The sequence below is a fragment of the Notolepis coatsorum genome, assembly GCF_963971535.1.
Source record: "Notolepis coatsorum genome assembly, chromosome: 19".
Lineage (NCBI taxonomy): Eukaryota > Metazoa > Chordata > Actinopteri > Aulopiformes > Paralepididae > Notolepis > Notolepis coatsorum.
The window spans coordinates 29,040,013-29,059,352 of NC_140183.1; the positions used below are offsets into that span (position 1 = coordinate 29,040,013).

Here is a 19,340-nt window from a genome sequence, read left to right on the forward strand (position 1 = left end):
TGGCCTGAGTACTGTGTGTTTAGCAGGTATTTGGGGAGGGATTTGGGTACTGTAAGAGCCAATTTACATGGTAAAGTTCCATATGCTATATTTTATGTATTTGTTTGGATTTATGTATTTGTATACATTGGTACTTACACATTCTATGCGTTGTGCCTGTCAAGTTGGGTTCATGGCAGCAGTCCCTTTGCTCAACAGTAGGTGGCTTACCTGGCTACTTAAAGGGTAATGGGAGTGGGACTGATGGCAACAGTTTTGACCGGCGTCGTTATCATCGTTTCATGGACCTTGTTTTGTTTGTAGTTTGTAATGTTTTGTTCATTTGAAGGTACTAAGGTAGTAGCGTTTACTTTATATATTACATGCAAATTGTGCATATTGGTAATTGTGTGGCATAAATAAACCCACTGAAGTATTATTGCAATGGACCTTGTGGACATTCTATCTTTTGATCAGACGAGTAGCCTACAGGAGCCACAGACACGTCAACTTCTAGCCGGTTTCAGCCTCCTTATGGTTTGTAGGTTTATTGTTTTTTAGTCAAGTTCATTCAAGCCTTTATAGGTACTGTGTGCGATTTGAGTACTGTGTGTTTAGCAGGTATTGGGGGAGGGATTTGGGTACTGTGTGATTTGAGTACTGTTTGTTTAGCAGGTATTGAGATAGAGATTTGAGTACTGTGTTTTTAGCGGGTATTGGGGTGGATCATTTAGTTCGTCCCTCGAGGCGAGGGACTTTGTTGTGGGGGGGTAATGTAATGACCCTGGGATTGAGGATATTGGTCAGCCAAGCTGTCACTGCGCTCTACCAACCTGCAGCTGGCAGGTCACGCGAGCCCGGGGTTGGTAGTAGTGGTCTGCAAGGGCCTTGAAATAAAGCCCGAGCCCTGCCCGAGCCCTTGAACTTCAGGCCCTGCCCGAAAATAAGCCCGACTGTAAATAATATTTTAAGCCCTAGCCCGCGTGAAAACCCGAAAAAAATTATTATTATTATTATTATTATTATTATTATTATTATTATTATTATTATTATTATTATTATTATTATTATTATTATTAAAATATAATTTTTTTTGTATTTGTTTTAAATATTCGAAACACGGTTTTATATGAACGTAATAAATAAACAAAACTAAGAAGCATTTACATAGCCTGTTTCGCAATGCCGTCTCTCCCAGTGCTCGCTTATATAGACTGACTCACACTGTCACACATCAGCCTCGTAAAACGTGAAGGCTATAGAATCTTCTTTGACACACGCACACACACACACACACGACACACAATAGCCTACTCAGTCAAACAAACAAACAGAAAACAGAAATCAGATTTCGAGCAGAGCAACGTAATGAAAATCACAACAAAACAAGTAGCAGTCGCGACCCAGCAAATAGTAAACATCACTCACCAGACGTCAGCAACGCGTTGAACACCGTTAACAAAACCGGCTACATACATCCCAAGAACAAATTAAAACGTTCGCCAACTGGCTATATTCCAACACAACCAATCGAGTTGAACTTGTCCCCTGAGTTCTCTCTGCGCGCTGCAGTAATTACATCCAAATGTTTCTCTGGCGCAAAAGAGAAAGCGAATCTTAAAACGAAGGTTATCATATAACCCTAGTTATATGAAAAAAATGAAAAAAAAACGCAAAAAAAAAAAAAAAAAACGGCGGTGCCCGGGCCCGGCCGAGCCCGAATTATTTATAAAAAAAAAAAGCCCTACCCGGGCCCAGGTTGCAGTGCACTAGGGGAGGGGGCAAGGGCTGAGGGTATAAGAGGGTGGTACACCTGGAGTACGCTCTCTTGGGGTATGGGAATGCATAAAGCGTTTTACAATTTATACACATTCACACACCCACGGCGGAGGAAACCGTTCAAGTGTCTTGCTCACGGACACATCGACACATTCCCGGGGGGACCTGGAATCAAACCGGGAACCTTCCGATAACCGGACAACCGCTCTGGTAACAATCTCCTGAGCCACTGTCTCCCCAGTGTGTGTGTTTGTTATGGAACTTTGCCTTGGTGACAAGATTGCAGAGATATATCAACAACTTAGGAACTCTTCTGTAGATACTATACCTTGAATAGTAAATATATTACTTACTTATATTGTAAACGAAATTGTGGGCCATCAACTATGAACATTTTCTTCATTCAACTTTGTCTTCCAAAGTATCTTGGAGTTAATGTATGTACATGGAGCAGTTGTTAAACCTGTGTTTTCTCTCTTCCCACCCCAGGCCACAGGGCTGTGTATGTGGGCGTCCATGTCCCACTGGGTAAACAGAGCAGCAAACGCAGACATCGTCACCGTGGACACAGACACCATCGCAAGAGACGAGACCGCAGCTCCGACAGGGAGGATGGACGAGAGTCTCCCACGTACGGTAGGACCAGTCCCGCCTATATCATACCATACTATACTATATCAGACCATGCCATACCATACTATACTACACCTACACCACACTATACCATACCACCTTTTTAGACCCCCCCCCCCCCTACCCCAAAATTGATGGCTACACTGCTGTGAGACAGATCAGTAAAAACAACTTAGTACAACATTTTTTTTTTTTTTTTTATTGGTCTTTTTCCCCCTCCATTTTCCTCCGATTTTTCTCCCATCCCAATGTTAGTCGTATGCCAATTCCCAGTCCCTTCCTGGTCGCTGCGCACTTACCCCCCACAGTCAGATCATCTGGGAGAGTGGAGGCTACCACGTGCTTCCTCCGACACATGTCCAGCCAATCACCGCTTCTTTTCACCTGGCAGCGCGGATTCTCATTGAGAGGGCGTAGCGTGTGGGAGGACCACACTATCCCCCTCACGTCCAATCCGCGCTTAGCAGGCGCCCCGACCGAACTGTAGGAGTCGCTGTTTACAACGACCCGGACCCACCCCGCCAGCTTCTCCCACCCTCTGATACAGCCAATTGTATCAGTGCAGACGGCCAGCCAAGCTGGTGACAACCCCGGAGCTGTGAGCTGGATTCGAACAGGCAAATCCAGCTCAGCTCCGGGGCTGGTGACGAACGCAATCTCCGCTCGGCCACCTAACCGCCAGTACAACATTATTTTAAAGGACCAGCCCAGTCTTTTTTTACATGTGTGTTCCAAGTCATACTCACTTTGATACAAAAATCAAGGTGCTCATATTTTTTCATAATCTTTTACTGTTGCTGAAAGATTTGGTAGTAATTTTTATTTATTTTTGTCATTGGCTTCCATTGTATCTGAAACCATATAAACTCAAGAAAGTCACCATACTTGTCTAAAATACTTATGTATCACATGTTTTCTGAAATGTTGTGCCATTGTGTATAACACAGTATCTCAAGAAGATATATAACTTTTTAGTCACCGTATACTAGAGAGCTCCATTCCCACTAAACTGTTGTGGGTCCTCCTGCCGTAACCGAGAGGGAAATAGGCGCCGCTGTCAAAATGGTTATAGCTCCGGCATGCTGTAGACAGGCGGGAAACTACGGAAATGTTTCCATTAGCTAATTATGCCAATAAAGAGGGAATAACATTCTACCTCTCTTTATACGCAGTTCAATCTTCAGCGTTAAGTTAAACCTTTATTAATCCCCATGGGGAAATTTGTCCTAGCATTTAACCCATCCTAACTATTTAGGAGCAGTGGGGAGCCACACAGTGCGGCTTCCGGGGACCAAGTTCAAGTTTCAAGTTTCTTTATTAGTTGTCTACAAAATACAGAATACTTTTATATGAAATGCTTTTTCCTGTTCTGCTCCTGAGAGTGTGCTATAGATAAAAAGAAAATAGATAAGTAAAAAAATAAGTCAAAAGTACGTAACAAGTGTAAACAAAAGTGTTCAAAACAATATACCGTACATATATACAATATACAATACAGAGTAGAAAAAAACTATTTGCAAAAAAAAAATTAATTACAATATAAAGTACAATGCAGAAATGGGATGAGGTACAACTTAGGGTAAGGTGCAATGAGGTATGAACTGTTGTAGTGCAAATCTCTTTACCAATAAATATAAAGTGTCTAAAGTGGGTAAAGTGGGTGCTACAGTGAGTTGTTTATTTATTACAACTCCAGTTGTAATGCCAGTACTTTAGTCAAGGGCGATGGCAGGATAAACCTAGCATGCATGTCTTTTCATGATGTGGGAGGAAACTAACGCAAACACAGAGAGAACATGTAAACTCCACACAGAAAGGCCTCCTGCTGAGGTTTAAACCCATGGCCTTGTTGCTGTGAGGCAACAGTGCTAACCACTGCGCCACTGGAGATGGATAGGGGATGAGAAGAAGCGGTAAGATAGGGGCATTTTTCTACATGTTTATAAGGCTATGCCAAAAATGAGGTAATAATTGCAGTATCTATTTGAATCCATTACAGTAGAAGAGCTAAGTTAGTCTCTCTCTTTCTCTAACATACCCTCTCTCATCTCAAACTAGGAGGGACATTTTTCGAAAAGGCTCATAAGGACATTTTATTTTTTATGTTCCTTCTTGAGTCTGCTTGAAATTACTCTATTGACTGGAGCCCGTTTGAATAACATTTCTTCAGTCCAAACTGTTAATTGTCTTGAAACATTATTTGCATTAATTTTATTAAAACAAGATGGTTGTTTTTGAAACTGTTATTTTATTTTTTACATTGCGTGTTGGTGGGCAGGAGTGGCTGAGTTTTCTTTTAAAGGAGCAGGTCTGTTGAATAAAAAAATGTAAACTTGCGGGGTGCAAGCAAGCACAAGATGAACTGAACAAATAGAGCACCTTTCAGGGAACAGAAATAAACACAACTACTCGGGGAAATAAATGCACCTCAGATGTCAGTCAGACTTTCATGGATTTATGTGGTGTTTTAAGACACATTTTAGTCAGATGTTAGCATGGTGTTTTAGTCGGATGTTAGCATGGTGTTTGTTTTAGTCAGATGTTAGCATGGTGTTTTAGTCAGATGTTAGCATGGTGTTTTAGTCGGATGTTAGCATGGTGTTTTAGTCGGATGTTAGCATGGTGTTTTAGTCGGATGTTAGCATGGTGTTTTAGTCAGATGTTAGCATGGTGTTTTAGTCAGATGTTAGCATGGTGTTTTAGTCCGATGTTAGCATGGTGTTTTAGTCCGATGTTAGCATGGTGTTTTAGTCAGCTGTTAGCATGGTGTTTTATTCAGATGTTAGCATGGTGTTTTAGTCAGATGTTAGCATGGTGTTTTAGTCAGCTGTTAGCATGGTGTTTTATTCAGATGTTAGCATGGTGTTTTAGTCAGATGTTAGCATGGTGTTTTAGTCAGATGTTAGCATGGTGTTTTAGTCAGATGTTAGCATGGTGTTTTTTTTTTTGATCCACTTTTTCTCCCATTTTCTATATTTTTCTCCCATCCCAATTTCGTATCATCCAATTCAACCCTCCCCTGTCACGAACGCTGTTTCTTGCCTCCCACAAGCCGGCTGCAATGTGGACTAAGTCATACATAGCACAAGTCCCCTCCGGTACTTGAGGTAACAGCAGTCGCATCTTTTCACCTGCGCAGCTCGACCTCTCAGTGTCGAGGAGTAACGCGTGGGAGGCTCACGCTGCCCCCGACACTTCCTGATTCTACTGCGCAGGCGCACCAACCGACTTGTAGGAGTCGCTTGTTCACAACGTTCGATCCCCACCCTTCAGTTTTTCCCTCCCCGTAATACGGCCAATGTGTATTACTGCGGACGACCAGCCAAACTGAAAAACAATGTGGAGAGCTGGATTCGAACACGCGAATCCTAGCGTCTCCACACTGGTGGCGAGTGCCTTAGACCACTACACCACCTAGCCGCCCTGAGATGTTAGCATGGTGTTTTAGTCAGACGTGGTGACTTTCATGGGTTTATGTGGTGTTTTAAGACATATTTTCAGATACAATTGAATCTGCATGAAATAAATAATTTTAGTAACTGTTAAAAGGACACTTCACCAAAAAACACATAATTTCAAACACATCCCAAAACAGTTTTGAACAGATTAATCTAGTTTGGAAGTTTATTGAGAGTAAATATTGAGAGTGGTGTCATATGGGATATTGAATCATTGTGCTGTGTTAATTACAGCAATACCTTGTCTTATCATTTCATTAATCTGTAATTAACACAACACAAGGACTCAATGTCCCTGATGACATCACTGTGGCCATATTCAAACTAATTTACTCTCAATAACTGCCAAACTAATTGAATGTGTGCAAAACTGTTTAGAGTTTTTTGATGTGTGTGAGATTATGTGAAAAATAAATCGGCATAGTTTTTTGTTGAAATGCCCCTTTTTAAAGAATGAAAAAAGAAGGGCACAGTGATTCTCGTATGAAGGCAAGAATGACTTGGAATCCACATGGTCAAACAAACTAGTATGATCCTTTTTAGCATTCATGCAGTTATGCAAAAGTAAAAATAATTCAATAAAAAAAAAGTATGCGTGTAAAATGTCCATTCAAGAAAAAGAAAAAAACATTCTCCAGATGGCACTCAAAACTTCTACTAGAGGAGGGCCCCAAACACACATTTAAACTTGAACGCAGCTGCTCGCAACCTTAGGAATGTGGCAATTCTCCAAATCCACAATCCCATTTGACTCTCCATTTTTATACAAAAAATGGATAGAAAATTAAACGTATAAACACACCCGCCCGCCCCGTCTGCTCACACAGAAACCCATGAAATGGATCCATGTTCTTTCCCCAGACACGCCTTCCCAAAGGGTTCAGTTCATTCTTGGGACAGAGGATGATGACGAGGAGCACATCCCCCATGACCTCTTCACCGAGCTGGACGAGCTCTCCTTCAGAGACGGACACATCCAGGAGTGGAAGGAAACCGCCCGGTATATACGCAACAACACTACAGTCTGCTCTATATGGACCACTTACATGCTTCAAAAACATACCCCGGTAGCACAATGTGAAGCCATGCATGACTTGGTATTACATTTGAGCGCTCCTAGATGTCATACTAGACATCCATACTCTAGCCCTGTCATACTAGACATCCATACTCTAGCCCTGCCATGATACTAGACATCCATACTCTAGCCCTGCCATGATACTAGACATCCATACTCTAGCCCTGCCATACTAGACATCCATACTCTAGCCCTGTCATACTAGACATCCATACTCTAGCCCTGTCATACTAGACATCCATACTCTAGCCCTGCCATACTAGACATCCATACTCTAGCCCTGCCATACTAGACATCCATACTCTAGCCCTGTCATACTAGACATCCATACTCTAGCCCTGCCATACTAGACATCCATACTCTAGCCCTGTCATACTAGACATCCATACTCTAGCCCTGTCATACTAGACATCCATACTCTAGCCCTGCCATACGAGACATCCATACTCTACTCTAGCTCGTCATACTCCATGGATGTCTAGTATGACAGGGCTAGAGTATGGATGTCTAGTATGGCAGGGCTATAGTATGGATGTCTAGTATGGCAGGGCTAGAGTATGGATGTCTAGTATAGCAGGGCTAGAGTATGGATGTCTAGTATGACAAGGCTAGAGTATGGATGTCTAGTATGACAGGGCTAGAGTATGGATGTCTAGTATGACAGAGTATGGATGATATGGATACTGCGGTCTCTTTAGTTTGTGGATGTTAGATCAGTTGATTGCTGCCATCCAGGCACTGCTGTTTCTTTCTCTAATGATAGACATGGGTTTGGCTTTAGGTATAGTACATTTGTATTCATTAAGAGGAACAACCTACCCCTGGGCAGTAAGGCTCTGAAACTGACTTACAAGAGTTGCCATTGCACTCAAATAACTTAAAGTGGCACTTCACTTAAAAAAACGATTCAGATTTATTTTACACATAATCTCACACACATCCAAAAACTCTAAACAGCTTTGCACACATTCATTTAGTTTGACAGTTACTGAGAGTAAATTAGTTTGAATATGTCCACCAGTAATTTCATTGGGGACACGGAATCCTTGTATTGTGTTACTTACAGCTCAATTCAATTACAAGGTAACAGTTTGTTTGGAGAGCCATATTTGGACACAATTATATTCCCTGTCTCGGAAAAGACCCACCTTCGACTGCTTTTGGTCTCATCTTAGTCTTGACTACAACACTGGTTATAGAGAATAGTAGGCACATAATTAACTTGGAATTCTCACAAATGAGGTCAGAGATATTTGAGGAAATATAATTTGATATTTGACACATCACGACACATCACACATGAAATCAATTGGGATTATTTAACCTGTGATTTTGCCTTTGGGAGCAGATACACTGTATTGTGATAGCCTAAATAAAAATAATTCCCCTTTTGTAGTGATACATTTTTTTTCCATTAAATAACCTGAATTAATATGAATTAACTTCGACATCACCCTGCCATAACTGTTGTAACTAAACGGCTGTGCGTGTGTTTGGTGTTGCAGATGGCTGAAGTTCGAGGAGGACGTGGAGGATGGGGGCGAGCGGTGGAGTAAACCCTACGTGGCCACGTTGTCTCTGCACAGCCTGTTTGAGCTGCGGAGCTGCATCCTCAACGGAACCGTCATGCTGGACATGAGAGCCAACACCATAGAGGAGATCGCAGGTCCGTTGGCTGCTGAGGCTGAACGCCCACAGGGTCCTTAACCCTTTCCCCGCCAATAACGTCGTACACCGGGTTTCAAGTTCATGCGAATTCTGCCAATAACGGCGTACGACGTGATTCTGATCATAATTTCATATTTTCGCCATGGTATTCATATTTCACTCACGGAGCCTTGTCGGATGCTGTGTGAGCCAGCACAACTCTGCAACGCTTCAATACTGCCACCTGGTGGCTGGTCGGCGAGTTGCAACCGGAAGTGGATCTCTTGTGATCCCGGTGCGTCTCCCTATTCCGTCCGGCCACTCGTTTATCGTCGCGGGACTCAATACACACACCGTGGATATGGATCTTTGCCATAACTCAATAATCTACATGATTTGGGCGTGTATTAGTAATATACAAACCGGAAATGGATCGCCTAGATCCCCACCACATAACTGGGATCTGTTTGCTCCACTCATCGCCCAACGGTACGAGGAGACTGACGTGAGTTTCAGCGTTTTTGTTTATCATTTTCGATACAAACTGCTCTGATCAATATATGACCCATACTACATGAAGCATCTAACGAGTATCACGGAATTATAAACGCCCCCCCCCCCCCCTCGTTCACCCGCGCATGATCAGTTATAACCCTTAGGACCATGTACAGTTGACATTTTTAATATAGCGTCGATCGGTATCAAACTGCATTTGATGATCTAATATATGCATTTGTGCCTATATCTCACGTTCTGGGAAATACTGCAGAAAACGATAAAAACATATTTATACTATAGACAGTATTTTTGTGTGAATGAAAAAGTAAAACGTTCCTACATCCTGAACAATAGATAATCGATGTTGAATGGGCCATAGTAATGTCAATTTAGCAATACAATTAAAAAAGTTATAGCCCTGCAAAGAAGGTGAACATCTCCATAGACTTACAGTGCTGCCAGAGATCAAACAGCGATGGATATAAGCGTGGCAGAGAATGGGTTAATTTATCCTGAGACTCACCTGCATGTTTTGGTTTCAGTCGGAATTGTCCTCCCCTTCTGCTGTCTGCGACACGATTTTGCTTAGCGCAGCCCAGGATGATTGTGATTGGTTTAAAGAAATACAAACAAGCCATAGCGTTTTTTTCTATACCTGAATAATAATGGGTCCAGCCAGACCTTCCTCCGGCGCTCACACAGCCCTAAGGTAGTGTTGAGAGTGAGATATGGCTACGAGACTATGGTTTGTGAAACATTTGGAGACATCAGTTACCCTATTGTCCCGAATATAAGATAGTGTTTTCCCCCCCACAAATTAGACCTGAAAAAGTGGGGTCGTCTTATATTGGAGCTTATATTTGACCCTTTTCCCAGTAAGCTAGTATGACGTGTTTGTATCAACCGATTCCTTGCAAGCTCAAGATGCATGGTATGTAATCTTGATATGATATCAAGATACATATGATATCGCTGGCTTCATGCTAACTTAAAAACGAGCCCGCTGCGGCCTTCAAAACATAATGATGATGATATGTCGGGTGATCCACTGAATGAATGTCGGGTGATCCACTGGCTAAGGTTTCAGAGGGTTGAAAGTAAGGCCAAGTTAACCAAAGTCTGGACTGAGGAGGAGTTATTATATATATTTAATTAATTATACAGGTGCAGCTCAATAAATTAGAATATCGTGGACAAGTCTATATATTTAGCTGTATTGATGCAGTCATTTGTGCAAAAGGAGCCCCAACCAAGTACTGAGTGAACATACATGAACATACTTTTCAGAAGGCCGACATTTCTATATACAAAAGAAAAATACATCTATTTTTAAAAATGTATTGGTGATACAGACTTTTGGGCTTTCATGAGCTGTAAGACATAATCATCCAAATTAAAACAAATAAAGGCTTGAAATATTTCACTTTGTGTGTAATGAATCTATAATCTACGAGAGTTTCGCTTGAATTGAATTACTGAAATAAAATAACTTTTCCACGATATTCTAATTTATCGAGCTGCACCTGTATATAATATATATATATATATATATATATATATATATAAATATTATATATTTTAAGATCATGGTAATCAATGACTCAGTCTAATTGAAATATAACCTAAGCTTGTTAAAAAGCTATGTAAGACCGCGAAAACAAACTTGAAATGTTTTATTTTCACATTTATCCTATGTCGCAAAAACAAACACCAATAGAATAAAGTTCAAGCACTTTGAGATACCTTATGTAAGGCGCTATGTAAAATAAATGTATTATTAATAACCGCTAGGGGATCAGTAAATGGCAACTGCAGGGTGGCACAGCGCAAAACCACTTTTGGTCAATCATTCTTTTCTGTAAAAGGGATACATTTTTGGAACGCCCTGCCAACTGAAATAAAAACACAAACTGATCTGAAAACAACACTGGCTGAAACAACCAAACCTGCGATCATTGATCACTGATCGTGCACTCATACATACACATGGACATGTACACACAGATAGAGGAACAGACACACATGGATATGTACACAAAGCTAGAGGAACAGACTCACATAGACAAACATACATATTACTAGATAAGACTACAGTACACACATGCATACAGACACACACACACCTATAAACATGAAAATACACATATTGCCATGAATCACGGAACACACACATGCACACATACGTAAAATGACTGATGTAATTAACGAAATTATTGTATGATCATATAAAGAATGTCACAATTATGTGCTCATTTTAACTAATGTACTTTTGGTAATGATGATAATATCATCATTACCAAATTATGTAATGACCACTTTTAAGTAGGAAAGCCTAACCAGGGACAGGGGTTGCAAATTAGCCTTGGCTAGAAATCCTATATGCAATGCATCTGTATCTTGTTATTGTAACCAGCTACAATGTTTACTTTTGCATTGTCTCTGACAAATAAATAAATAATAAATGTAAAGTAATCATCAAACATAAAATATATATACACAGATCTTTATAAAGGTGCAAAATAAAAGTATCCTACTTCCCATTTCCCCATGTAGAATGCAACTGATTGGATAAATGGCATCTTCGCGAGCCTTTACACTGTGAAGGAAACACGGACAGTGTTTGAAGGATGGGATGAAGGAACAATGTAGGATCGTGAAATATAGAAAGTTCAGGGTAATTTTGGTTGAACTGGGGCTATTGACAATAAAGTTAAAATAATAATTTTGAAAATTTTCATATTTTTTACACTCTCAATCGTCAATTGATATAACAGAATAGTGATTTTACCAAACAGCTGTTCTGGGCTGTTCTAACCAGTTTTCTGGTGGGACATTCCTGGGGAAATCAACCTGCACACAAGGTATGACAGATAAAACGGTATGTTTTTTTGCCACCAGCAACAACAGCAGTTTATTTGAATGAAGAGAAGCCTAACTCCTTAGTTTGTAGTAGGTGTAGCAGTAGTTGTAGTCGTTTTTTTTATTTTCAAGATTGAAAGCAAGTCAATACAGTGCAAAAAAACTAAAACTGCAATGATCGCTTATCGCCAAAACAACCAAAAATGAGGATTACCACTTTAACCTTGTTGTCGTTCTTCCAGACATGGTGATCGACAGCATGGTGGCGTCGGGACAGCTTGAGGAGGACGCAAGGCAGAAGGTGCGTGAGGCCCTGCTGAAGAGACACCACCACCAGAGTGAGAAGAAGCTGAGCAACCGCATCCCTCTGGTGCGCTCCTTTGCAGACATCGGCAAGAAACACTCTGACTCTCATTTACTGAACGGTGAGGCCCGCCCTGCCCGCTTGATCTGTTTCTTCTTCATGTCACGCAAGCTGTCTAGAACAGCATTTGTCTGTATGTCCTGTCTGTCTGTCTGTCTCCACAAAAGTAGACGAGTCACAGTTTATGCTCCTATGTATACAATCACGGCTCACGCTGCTATGTGCATACAGCGAACCACAAGGTAACATGTTAGCTAGCGACATTAACATTAGCCAAGTCTTATCAACATTAGTAGCACACGTTTTCCATGCAAAGTTAGCAACGCACGTTAGCCAAGCTAACGTTAAGCTTGTTTGAGATTACTTTCGGCTCGCCTCAAAAACCTCCAGCGAGAGTAGCCGATTACAGCCGGGGGAGGAGTAAAAAAGTAACACTTCTTGAGTTGACTAGCCTGCTGGCCTTGTCTCGCAATGGCAGATATTGCGTTCTCTCACACACGCACACACACACACACACACACACACACACACACACACACACACACACACACACACACACACATTATATATATATATATTGAGGCAAAACAGAATTATTCAGCAGATGCTTTATCATGTAAGATGTGTGCAACGAGATATAGGCCTATATATTATAGTTTTGGCTAATTATAACTTCGAGAGCACTGATGAGGATAATGCCAGCTAATTATCCTTTGGATTTTACTTGGGGGGGGGGGGGGGGGGGTATATGAGAACAGGTAGAAATACTATAACACTCACTACAAATTGATGTGAATCAAGTCTTCATTTATTATTATTGGATACCGGAGTTTGTGTACCAAGAGCTTCTTCAAATAACTTTCTCATTATATTTTATTCAGGGTGGTTGATACTGTTATTTCGATATAAACTCCATTGCAGAGATGTTTATTAAGACAGCATTTATTAGGCATTCAATTGTGAATGTCAGTACTCCTATAAAGATCATTTGGTGTCTGTCTGACATTTCATGAAGTTTATCTTGGAATAATGATGGATAAGATGGACGTCTCATAACTTCCTTGTGGGTGGTGACAGCTTTTCTGAGCCAATGGGCGCTTTGCGCAAACCAGAGCAAGTCGTTTCCCATCATGCATGAGGTTGTGCAGTCGGTGGAGAGCAACTGCGTCGCCTAGCCCTGGAAACTGCGAGCGCCTTGCTCCCGTGAGATTTCCGTGGCTCGGCGGCTCGCGGCAACGCGCTTGGCAAGGCGGTGGTTAAAACTGCGCAGGCCTGTTATCAACCCTAGCAATGTACGAAGCTATAAGTTACGCAGCGTTAGCAACGTACATTAGCTAAATTGCACACCTAGTAACTTGCTATCTGTAGCTTAAGATTGCACAGGGAAGCCACAATGACAAGTGTTCACACAATGTCATTATTTTTAAGGTTTGCACTATTTCAAGAATGTCTTGTTTCAAACTGTGGCTTTTTTCTGTGACTTTGAAGGTTCCCACAAATTTTCTTTTGAAAAATGCCTTCCGTTTTTGTTTGTTTGTTTTGACCACAGGTGGTCATATTTTGTCGGATGATGTGCACAAACTTGTCTCTAAAGTGGGTTGGGTCTGTTGTGCTGATTGGTTGAGTTAACAGTGACAAAGTCACATGATTGGTGCATGGCCTCCCATCGACATGCAATTTGATGGTGATATATGACTAGACTTTTAAACACAACTTTCTCTAATGTTGTCTTAACTTGAGACTTATTGTTTAGTCCCCCAAGAGCTCTGATTCAAATATGATTAACACTAGATACTAGATAGTGTTACATAGTTGTTGACATTGTTGGTAGCTAATGTTAGAGCTAATGCTAGCTTGTTGTTATTAGCTAATGTTAGAGCTAATGCTAGCTTGTTGTTTGGTAGCTAATGTTAGAGCTAATTCTAGCTAACAGCAATTTTTACGATTGGATTCAGTTTTGGTTCTTGGTTTCATGATTTGATTTAAAATCTATTCTTTATTCACCACGATTATGTAGGCAATTTGTGCTACAAAGCTTATTTTTTGCTTTGCTATGTTTTTCTGCTTGGCTAATCTTGCCAATCTGTAGGAGAGAGCCAATTTAGGTTATGATTTATAGTTCTAAGGTCATAACTGAAAACTGAAAGAAAAGAAAATGTCTGGGTAATTTGTGAATAGATTTTTAATCTTAGAAGATGGAATATCTATGGCTATGTTCACACTGCAAGCCTCAATGTTGATTTATTGATCAGATCAGATTTTTTTGTTTGGCTGTTCACATTACTTATTTTAATTAATTTATTAATTAATTTATTTATTTATTTATTTATTTATTTATTTATTTATTTATTTATTTATTTATTTATTTATTTATTTATTTATTTATTTATTTATTTATTTATTCTTTATAAATGTGTCTAATATCAGATTCCAGTGTAAACTGGTCAGCCTCCTGAACTGACCCACGTGCGCAAATATACAATAACCAAGATGGAAGTAAACATGGAGTACACTGAAGTCACAGTTTACGGTTTAATTTATAAGTTGATGTGCATTGGAGGCCAGCTAATTTGTGAGCAGATGATAATGGGGGAGAGGGAGGAGAGTAATTTCTTCTTTCAATATGTTTTCCAACTTGCTTGTACAGAAGTATCACCCCAAATACTTATAAGGTAAACACCTCACTTGCCCTCCACTGACCACCTCCATCACAGCTGTCTTCCATGTTTGTATTGACCACCTCCATCACCCCCTCCCCCCTAGTCCGAAACCTTGGTGTCCTCCTTGACCCCACCCTCTCATTTGACCCCCACGTCCGCTCCATCGTAAAAATATCCTACTTTCACCTCCGCAACATCGCAAAAATCCGTCACTGCCTCTCCCCCCCCGCTGCTGAATCCCTCATTCACGCCTTTATCTCCTCCCGCCTGGACTACTGCAACTCCCTCCTCACTGGTATCACCTCCCGCTCCCTCCATAAACTTCAGCCGCCCGCCTCCTCACTAACACCCGGTCCCGCGAACACATCACTCCTGTCCTCCACTCCCTCCACTGGCTCGATCAAACCCAGCATAAACTTTAAAACACTACTCCTCACCTTCAAAGCCCTCCACAGCCTGGCCCCCCCCTACCTGACTGATCTCCTTCTTCCCTACCGCCCCACCCGTTCCCTCCGGTCCTCCTCCACTGCCTCCCTCACTGTCCCGACATCCAAGCTTAAAAACTTTGGAGATCGGGCCTTCTCTCGTACTGCACCCCGACTCTGGAACTCCCTCCCCCAGTCCATCAGAGACTCCCCTACACTCTCCACCTTCAAAGCTCGCCTCAAAACCCACCTGTTCTCCCTTGCCTTCAACCCCCCCCCCACCCTTAAACCCCCCCCTCCCCTCTAACCTGATTGATGTCTGTCTCCAGTCTTTTTTGTGCTATCATGCTGTCTCCCCTGTTCCCCCCCATGGTCTCATGTTCCTTTTGTTTTTGTTTCTTTGTTGTTTCTTTGTTTTTGTTTCTTTGCTTTCATTTCTTTGTTTGTACTCTTGCTCCCGACTACTGTCAGCGACTTTGGGTTATTGAGAAGCGCTATATAAATTAAATTAATTATTATTATTTATTATTATTCACAGTTACTCCCGCCAACCCAGAGTTGTGATGAATGTCAATCTAGAGTGACATAAAAGTTGCACGAATTCCAACACAACTGTTCAGACTGAGTTCGCATTTGCAAAGAATCTGACCTGTATCTGATATAGGATCACATTTGAAAGTGGATCAAATCAGAATTGAAAAAATCTGATTCCATGTGATTGATTTGTGCAATTCCCCCCCCCCCCCCCCCCCACTTTTCCCCCCTCCTTTTTAAATTTTTTCTCTCATCCCAATTTAGCCGTGCCAATTCTTCCCTCCCCTGTCTTGAATGTTGCTCGCATATGCCCCCCACTGGTCGGTTGTAGGGAGGATAGAAGCCTTGCATCACATGTCCCCTCCGATACATGTGGAGGCAGCCTGTCGCATCTTTTCACCTGCCAGCGCGGACTCTCATTCGGCGAGGTGTAACGTGTGGGAGGCTCACACTACCCTCGCCATTTTCCTGTCTCTGCTGTGCAGGCGTCCCCCAATGACCTGTAGGAGTCGCTGTCCACAACGTCCAGATTACCACCCATCGACTTCCACCCGCTAACTCTGCCAATTGAGTTAGTATTTTTGTGCAATGTTGTACAAAAAATCTGATTTGGGCCACTTTTGCCCGCAGTCTGAGGCCATGTCCAGATGAAAACGATTTTGATCTTTTTCGTTTTCATTTCGTTTTCATTTAAAGGGGAACTATCTTATAAATGGCCTTTTTCAGTGTTTAGCATTGTTTCCTAGCTATATGGACTTATATTAATATGATCTATGTCTCTAATTCTCATATTGGCGCATTCTTCCAATTCTCCTCTCACAATATTCACCCTCACTGAACTGAGTCATCTGAAAATGTGCTGATTTGTGATGTCAGAGAGACTCGGCTGCATAATAATGTGGCCCCATGTGGCATCAGGCCACACAGTGGTTGGAGCCCAGGCTCAAAACGGCTTAAGATCTTGAGGTAGAAAAATGCTGTTTTTGAGTACTTGATTAGAAATACAAAACAATTAATTAAAAAAAAATAATTACAGAGGTGTTCCATAAACTCACAGGAATTGTGTAAAAGTGCCCAAATAGTGAAAGAAATAGTAAAATAGTTCCCCTTTAAAAAAAGGTTTCCGTAAAAACCAAATTGTCTCGAGAAATAAGTGCGTGCCACATATTTACAAAATAATTATTTTTCCTGTTTTAGACGTAACTTTTTTATTTTGAAATCCCCAACCCCCCCCCCCCCCCCCCCCTGACCGGAAGTGTTATCGTTGTTTGTTGCTAGCAGTTTAACTTGTGTTGTCCGGTTCTGTGCTTTTGAGCTAACGTAACACTAGTTTCCAAAGGAGTGGAGAGAGAGAGACCGCGGCTCACATGCGCAAAATGCACTACAGCCTACAGGCAATCGATGATGAGGAGGATTTTAATCGGCAGGAGAGAGAGAACGTGTCAAAGCCATATATAATATGGTGCGCGCAGCTCAAACTACTGTTGTATTAAATTAATTGATTGATGTTTAACTTGTCCCTGTGTCCAGTCATTTCGACTAGCAAACGTTGTCTGTATTTAACATTACCTCAGGATACCACTGTCTTATTGTAGCAAAAGTTTTCTCTATTTAACGTTACCTCAGGATACCACTGTCTATTGTATTTAGTCGGTTAGCTATTTAGCTAATGTTGATAGCATTGAATAGCATCAACGCTAGCTGGCTGGCTACAGCTCAACACCAGCCATGGGTGCTTCAAGGTCCTTTTATTGGTTTACAAAGCCCTAAATGGTAAGGCCCCTGCTTACCTAGCAGACCTCCTCACCCCCTATACCAACACCAGGGCCCTCAGATCGGCTGATAAGGGTCTCCTAACCACCCGTAGGTCTAACTTCAAGTCTAGGGGGGGACATGCTTTTGCGGTCGCAGCCCATGACCTCTGGAACAGCATCCCCATGACTATTAAATCTGCCCCCTCCATCAAGTCTTTTAAATCAAAACTCAAAACCCACCTATATCGCCTGGCCTTCCCTGACTCACTTTGACTCTTGCCTTACTTGTTGACGTGTTGTTCTGTTTTTCCTTTGTCTATCCGTTGATATATTTTTTTAGTTTCTGTTTATTTTATACTTTTCTTTGTTCTTAGCTTAGCTATGTGAAGCACTTTGGTTGACAAGCGTCATGTTTAAACATGCTATATAAATACATTTGATTGATCGATTGATTGATTGATGGGAATACTATTTACTAAATTATGGAGGCTTTTTAATCGTCAAGGTAAGAGAGGATTTGTCATGATCAACTGAAGGCGTTTGCTATGAAACAGTATGTGCTTGGCTACTACTTGGGTTTTCAGAAAAAGGCCCCCTATGTAGGGCTGGGCGATATGGCCAAAAATGATATCGTGATAACTATATCGAATATCACTCGATATTCGATATTATCGATATTGTTATAAGTATATGTATGTATGTTTATTTTGCAGCAATTCTTTGTCGTTGCCGCCATCTTTAGTGTTACATCCCCTCACACTCCAGTTCTCAGGCTGCAGCTGGTTGAAAGCGAAAGTAAACCGGCTTCTCTGCTGGCTGTGGCTCCAGGGGAGTTGAACAGTTCTGGCTCTGCTAGTTTCTTTTCTATCTTTTGGCGCTTTTTTGGTGGACAAACCACCGCACATGTGCACCATGACTCGTGACTGGAGACTAGCTCTGCTAGCACACATAGCCTACTGTGTACAGACGGTTTTAAACTGTGTTTTAAATTAGAAAGCAAACAAAATAAATCTCAATTTGGTCAGTATTGTCATTTGGACAAGCAAAGCCATTACTTTAAGTTGCAGGCAAGAAAGACAAGTCTGTCCACTATCTCTGGTTTTAAAACTGCCCTGTTGCAGGAAAAAAATTTATAAAAATAATTCGATATATATTTTTTTCGATATATATATTTTTTAATATAGAATATTAAAATATATCGCGATAATTATCGTTATATCGCCCAGCCCTACCGCTATGTGACGCTAATCTCTAGCTAGTATCGTGTATTTCATCACAGTAGCCTCCCGGTGTTTAATAAACACTTCTAGCCAGGACATATCTGGACATATATGTATCATGTTTATTTTTTGTTGGCTGGGTTTGCGCATGCGGATTAAGGGAGATGTCAATCTGTTGTCGATGGTGGTAGTACAGGCGCAGTACATTTAGCTGTAAAAGCCCGATCAAGCTCAATAGCTTCTGTAACACGAACGCAACTACTCTGTACAATGCCATTGTTGTTGTGATGTTGGCTGAGTTTGCACATGCGGGTTAAGGGAGAGGTGGGCTATCGCATCATCGGTCTAGGAAAATGCGCGTATAGGCTTGTAAAGACGGCGACGCAGATTTTCCCACTCTGGGACCCGGTTTCAGAAAATAGCGCCTTCAGGCACCAAGAACGCAGTTTTGT

The 19,340-nt window shown here is 41.4% G+C and overlaps 1 protein-coding gene across 2 annotated transcripts in view; it reads left to right on the forward strand.

Annotated features, from left to right (window-relative positions):
* slc4a7 (solute carrier family 4 member 7) overlaps positions 1 to 19,340 on the forward strand; it is a 225,499-nt gene that overhangs the window by 87,571 nt on the left and 118,588 nt on the right. For both annotated transcript variants that reach the window (XM_084336015.1, XM_084336016.1), the window contains exons 3-6: positions 2,248 to 2,394; positions 6,711 to 6,849; positions 8,433 to 8,593; positions 12,174 to 12,356. In XM_084336015.1, coding sequence (XP_084192141.1) covers positions 2,248 to 2,394; positions 6,711 to 6,849; positions 8,433 to 8,593; positions 12,174 to 12,356 — 630 coding nt within the window. The remainder of the gene's footprint in view (positions 1 to 2,247; positions 2,395 to 6,710; positions 6,850 to 8,432; positions 8,594 to 12,173; positions 12,357 to 19,340) is intronic.